The 6365-nt window shown below is 31.7% G+C and overlaps 1 protein-coding gene across 1 annotated transcript; it reads right to left on the reverse strand.

Moving 5' to 3' along the window:
• Positions 1–745: 745 nt before the first annotated feature.
• Positions 746–5660, reverse strand: LOC120196292 (elongation factor P-like). Its single transcript, XM_039198127.1, has 11 exons — positions 5417–5660; positions 5113–5143; positions 5006–5019; positions 4752–4802; positions 4365–4434; positions 4144–4210; positions 3958–4025; positions 3513–3636; positions 2597–2636; positions 963–1030; positions 746–757 (listed from the first exon to the last, which is right to left on the reverse strand). Exons 1-11 carry the CDS (start codon positions 5561–5563, stop codon positions 748–750), a joined length of 690 nt encoding a protein of 229 aa, XP_039054058.1. The 5' UTR covers positions 5564–5660; the 3' UTR covers positions 746–747.
• Positions 5661–6365: the final 705 nt, after the last annotated feature.

Raw genomic sequence — 6365 nt, forward strand, 5'->3', positions numbered from 1 at the left:
CAATAAACGAATCCAAATCCCGTCTATGGCCTGCCTCTAGTGCAGCAGAAAGGTAGAAGAGAGTGATCTGGTGGGTTTTTTGGATGTGTGATTGATTTTAGCCTCCATCTATTCCGATGTTTCTGTACACGTTTCCACATCAGAGAAGTTCACGAGAGAATTATGACAAGCCCTCAAATGTCTTACTATCACAGTAAAGGAGACATTCATTTTCCATATATTAATTTATAAAATAAGTATATATATATATATAATATTAAAGGGTGTTTCTATTAATAGTAGTACTAACTATCAAGTGTTTGTAATCAAAGACGTTTTCCTCCTCTTCTTTTTTTTAGAAGAGAATCAGATGTCGCTTGTGATCCTAGCCATGCCGCTTCATTTTTAAATTAAGGATATTTCGAAAGCGGAAACAGGGAGAGGGAAATATGCTAGTTCAACAAAAGACTAGAAGCATGTTGGTGACAATAATGTGCATAAAAGACGTTTTGGTTCAACTAAGTTATCCAATACGACACATTTGACAACTTCTGTAGGATTTTCCTAGAAAAACATTTTGAAATATTCTCCAAAATATACTTTTCATTGATTTAATTCTTTAAGATAAAAAAAATGCTCTTCCTGCGGTCTGAAGCATAACTTCATAGAGGCCAACGAAATTTCAGATAAAAATAAAAAATCTGGAATAAATACGGGTTGCTAGACTAAAGCACACCGCCAATTTCAAAACCTTCCCCTGAAAATGTATTAGTTCGCCCTGAAAAACAGAAAGGGGAAAAAAAGTTAAAGGCCAGAAGCAAGCAGATAAAACATTCCTGACATACAAAATGTTTCACCCTTCAATGAAAATAGCAAAATGTTCTCTAAAAGCAACCAAGTGTCCACAAAGAGCCTCAAATATGAGATTCAAAGAAAGTAGGTGATGTAATTTATTATAGGAGAAATAGTGTAGTGAAATTTACCTGCCAAGGTAAGAATCATCTTCAGTATTGATAATTATTTCTTCACCTGTATCAAGATAGGGTGGTACCTGAGGAAGTTGGAATTGGGAATGGGTCACTATATTTTTACATTAACAAAATCGATAAAATGGCATGTCAGAGCACCATAGAATCCTATAAGCACAAGGTTGAAGAAAGCTTGTCACTACCTGCTCTACAACAATTAAGCAATAACATCTATGCATATTGTCCACGTGATGGAAGATGGAAATATCTCAATTGATAGGGTGTTCAAACGGTTAATTCAACCACTGACCAAACCAAATTTCCATTAACTGAACCCAACTTTTTTTAAAAAATATTAAGCGAACCAAACTTTGTTCGGTTAATTCGGTCGGTAACCGAATTAACGGACTTTTTATAATTTATTTTAGTTAGACTAATTTGAGCTTAATTGAGGTATTTTTTTTTATTTGGATTAAAATTTAATGGGTCTAATGTGGTTAAAAAATAATTAGGCCTTAGTTCTAATGGATTTTAGCTTAAAATATGTATTTAATATATATATAATATAATATATTTAATGTCGATTATGGGGGGTTAACGAAGCCTCGTCTTTCAAAAAAAATATTTAATATTTTCAGTTAATTAACCGATTTTGAATTGAATTAACCATTAACCGAATATTGAAAAAAATTAACCGCTTCCCGAACCGAACTAATTCAATGACATACCGTTTTATCCGAATTAATTCAGTTCGATCGGTTAGTTCAGTTAAAACCGAGAAGTGAACACTAGGGGTGCTTAATGAGTTGAGCAGCTCGAACTCGACTCAGTCAAATCTCGATAAAAACTTGACTCGGGATGACTCGACTAGAGACCTTAACGAGTTGATTTGAGCAAAGTCCAACTCGGCTCGATAAGTTCGCCAGCAACTCGTTAATTTTATTATATAATTTTTTCAGTAGTTAACTTAAAAAAATTGTTTCATTAAAAAAATACTAATTTACTAATAGATAATAGAAAATATGATAAACTACTAATCTATTAATTTTCTAATAAACAATAAAAAAAATACTAAATTATTAATTAGTATTTTACTACACTCAAAAATCAAACCATATTTATTATTTTAATATATTTGTGGATTGTTACTTTGGAGTTTAGACTTTGAAATTGTTTCATACACTCTTTTGACATTTTTTTGTTAAATTTATTAATTTATGTTTATATTAAGCTTTGTATAGTATTAGTAGATTTTACCTATAATTAAGAAAATAAGGTAAAAATTTCGGTGAGCTTAACGAGCAATGAGTCGAGCAACAAGTTCTTTTAATGAGCACGAGTCGAGCAAAAATTTAACGAGCTTAACAAGCAACAAGTCGGGTCGAGCAACAAAATTTTTTAACGAGCACAAGTCGAGCACTGTCTAACTCGCGATCGACTCTCTCGATAAGCACCCCTAGTGAACACTTTGAGGGATTAAGACATTAAGTTTTTAGGACCTTGTTATACATATTTTATAGGTTAGATTTAAATCTTTGCAAACATCTAAGCTATTTTAGATTATTAAGGTTACTTTGTGGGATCTTACTTCTTTTTCAAATCTTACTTGAAAACAACTAACACAGAAAACAACTGCATGTCTGACTTACTTGAACACTAAGGCCATTGTCCAGCAAAGCTTTTTTATACCTGCATCATTGAGAAGTATAAAGACAAAATATTGAAGTCCAAAAGTCTACAAGAGGTACGGCAAGTGGCATTCTTTGGCAGAGATTATTGCCATTTTAACAAAACTTACTATGATGTCAAAATGCAGTGACGTTACATTTTGAATGATCACAAGCAATCATTTACTAATTTCACAATGAAGTAAAACAAGGTGAAAAAAAATACAAAAAGAAAATGATGAGTAACAATATTATCATACTCAACCATGAAAATTCTATGAACGAGTAAGGTTGCAACTTTCAAATGCAAATACCGTTTGGGTTGAGGAAAAAAAATCAAACTATAAATGCCTTTGAGAGCAAGAGAGAGATTGTTAGAGCTGTTGTTGAAAATAAATTTATTTGCATAAATCTACTACGACAACTGCTATCTCTTCACATCAATAGATAGAGAGTAAGCGTTGCAAAGAAATAAAGGAAAACTTGGTTGGACGCTAGAATCTTTTAGGTGCAAATGAATTTGAAGCTTTTAAGGTCCCCTGCTAAAAAGCAAATTCATTTAAAATCATTCCAAAACTATGAATTTGGTTTTCATCATAATCCAACTAATAGAATAGTCATAACTCATAAATGTATTAAGTTGAAGGAAAAAAAAGGCTCATAACATGCAAGTAAAATAAAATTCCACTGGTCCTTTATAATACATGTGAACAAGATAAATCATGTAGGTATAGCTAGCATAAGTGTTTGAATATTATGTCAATAATATTCTGGAACAAGTTCAGGCAAGAATAATGAAGAATCATTTTTCAAAGGATGTAGGTATAAACGGGTTAACAAATTGACAGATAGTAATATAGCTAAGGACAAATGAGCATTAACATATCAAAACACATACCGAGGGGTCGCTGAAACCCCCTTCATTGGAGTTTGTGTCTCCTTAATAGTACATGTCACTCGTTTTGGAACTGCTGCAGTCAATGGTCTTCCATCATATAACTGTAGTCTAACTTTCATTTCCTCTGTTATGAATGAAATAATATTTAGTGAGACGATACAAGTTAAATCCTGGAAGCTAACAACCAACGGATCATAAAATAAAAGAAAAGTACTATCTATCAACAGTAGAGGGGAACGAAAGAAATCCACAACCATACTTTAGGAAAATAAGGAAAATATATGAAACACTAAGGCTTAATGCTTTCAGCAAGTGGAGCACACAGGTAACAGACTCCAAAGGTGTTTAGGATGCATGCTAAAACTAGTCATAGAAGGTAAACTAAAACTACTTCCAGCGGACCAAGTACACAACCAGTGAACAAACCATTCTTAATTTTATCGACCTTTTAGGTAAGCAGCAGACTTGCCAAATAAGTCCAATGGCACTTGCAGTTGGTCAAATGTCTCAGGCCTGAAAAACAATACAAAAGAAATAGAACTCATTAATTTTGCAGAAATTTTCCTTCAGTTTAAAAGTAATATACTTTCTGGAAGTCTTAAAAATGATGGCAAAAACAAATTATACTCACTCAATCAGAAACGCAGTATTATTTTCTGTGTACAAACATGTGAAAGACTTCTCCTCAACAAACACTCCTGCATCAAATAATAAGGCATTAATCTAACACAGACAAATAATAACCTTAAGTCGCATCTAAATGCGAAGCTAAATGCAATACCAGAACCATATCCCAAAAGTCCTTAAAATTAAGCCAACTGGGTAAATAATGCAATAAGTTATGATGCATACTTTCAACAGGCTCTTCAGGGCCAAACCGGAAACTTACTTTGTTTCCGTTGTCAACATCACGAAGCTCCATCTGTACTTTTTTGTGAAAAGAAAAAAGAAAAAGAGAGATTGACAATATGAATCTTTAGAAAATAATCAAACAAAAATTTTATACAAAAAAGGTACACCAATCATACATTTGCACAATTTTATTATTAATATATTATACTTTGGTCTCTTAATTTTTGTTGAGTTTCGGCAATTTTTCTACTTGCTCCTTTCATTATATATGTTGTCACTAAAACAGGGTAACTAAGCAATGCGAAAATAGGTGAAAGAAAAAAGCAACTAATATTCTGATAATAAGTACCCACGGACTGAAAAAATCATATAACTAAATAAGCTAACCTGCATCAATGCACCTCCTCTTCCTCGCTGCTTATGCTCTGATTCTACTATCTACAAACAAGTTATATAACAAATGTCAAGCCACAGAGTAACCTAAAAACAAATCTTAAAGCAACATCCAAGAAATAACCATTATTATGCCTCTCGACGAGAGATTAGGTCCAACATTCAAATCCCCTCTCCCCCTTGGACTTCCTCTTATGAAAGGAAACATAAAAAACAAATCTTTAAGGGCACAGAATGCGAACAAGTACCTGGTAGACTCGTCCTGAGGCATTCGTAGAATAAAAGCAGCATCAGTTAGTATATTCAAAATAAGATGAAAATAAAAAAAATTTGGATCATTACGTTAAAAGCTAACCTGATTTTTCAATTACATTCCCTGGCCTTAGCTGCAGTACGAGTAGGAGTAATCACAATTCACAAAGAAAAACTTTTAGATAAACAAAATCAAAACAAAAATTAAAAAAAAAAATCTCCCTTCTCTTCCGGTTAAAGACAAAAAAACTAAAATCTTCTGCTGCAAAATGAAAGTCATAAAGCGAAATTGCATAGAACATGCGAAACAATACTGGAGAAAGCAAAAAAGAGAAATTCAAAGAGTGAAGCATGAAGATGGAGATGGAGATCTAATTGAAGTTCGCGAAAAGGTAACTGTGATTTACATGGATGGCGTTAACTTTGACGCCGCGATGTTGAGAGGCAGACCACCAAGGCGAGCTGCTAGGTAGATAATGAGTGGAAGCATTGAAATTGAATATGGTGGACACAGATGGAGACAGTCTCTTAACAAGTTGAACTCCCTTCTTCATCGTAACCCGCTGCTCCAGTTACTTAGGCTTCTGGGATTATGCATAGGCAACAGGTTTCTTATACTATATTCTATCTATTTATCCAGGGTTTTGCACTTTCACTATAGTCTAACAATGACTGCCAGTAAATCACTTTTGTTTAGAGGGCTTGCTTAACTTATTTACCTGTATCACTGGTTAAAATTTCATTAAAAACAAATATTTAATGTATTGTTTTTTACAAATTAAATAAATACATTAAAATTTTAGGATATAAATTAAGCGTATTTGGTTCACGGAAAATATCATTATAAGGGGAATAATCTTTTTTTGTAATCACATACTCATGTTTGATCTAAGAGCATTCCCTCTCATAGACAATGAAGTATTATCTACAGTAGTAATTTTTTAATCTTTTTCGGAGAATGTTATTATTTTTCTTTTCTTGATTATAGATAGTTCTCTTCCCTTAAGATAATAATAGTCCTGAAATAATATAGTTATTTCAAACTTATCATTCTTTTTGTATATAATTAAATGATTATAAATCTATTTTATCTTTTTTAACGGTTTCAAATTTTTAATACTTAATAAAATAATATAATCCATATAAAATAAAAAGTAAAATAAAAATACATCAAATTTTAACTTTATTTTGATTATTTATTATGTGTACTTTTGACTCAAGTTTTAATTTTTATGTATTTTATTACGTTTATTTTTTAAGATTAATTTTTATAAAAGTTTTCTATATTATATTTTTTATGTTTTCTATTAATTTTGTCAAATAATTTGATATGATATTTCGTTGTATAACTCATAC

The sequence above is a fragment of the Hibiscus syriacus genome, unplaced genomic scaffold, assembly GCF_006381635.1.
Source record: "Hibiscus syriacus cultivar Baekdansim isolate YM2019G1 unplaced genomic scaffold, ASM638163v2 tig00117032_pilon, whole genome shotgun sequence".
Lineage (NCBI taxonomy): Eukaryota > Viridiplantae > Streptophyta > Magnoliopsida > Malvales > Malvaceae > Hibiscus > Hibiscus syriacus.

Excerpts from the sequence above, each read along its gene's own strand:
- LOC120196292 (XM_039198127.1), bottom strand. The coding sequence starts at position 5,563 with ATGAAGAAGGGAGTTCAACTTGTTAAGAGACTGTCTCCATCTGTGTCC. Across the intron at positions 4,435-4,751 it reads GAGGAGGTGCATTGATGCAG|ATGGAGCTTCGTGATGTTGA; the intron begins GTTAGCTTATTT and ends AAAAAAGTACAG. Across the intron at positions 4,211-4,364 it reads CCCTGAAGAGCCTGTTGAAA|GAGTGTTTGTTGAGGAGAAG; the intron begins GTATGCATCATA and ends TATTTGATGCAG.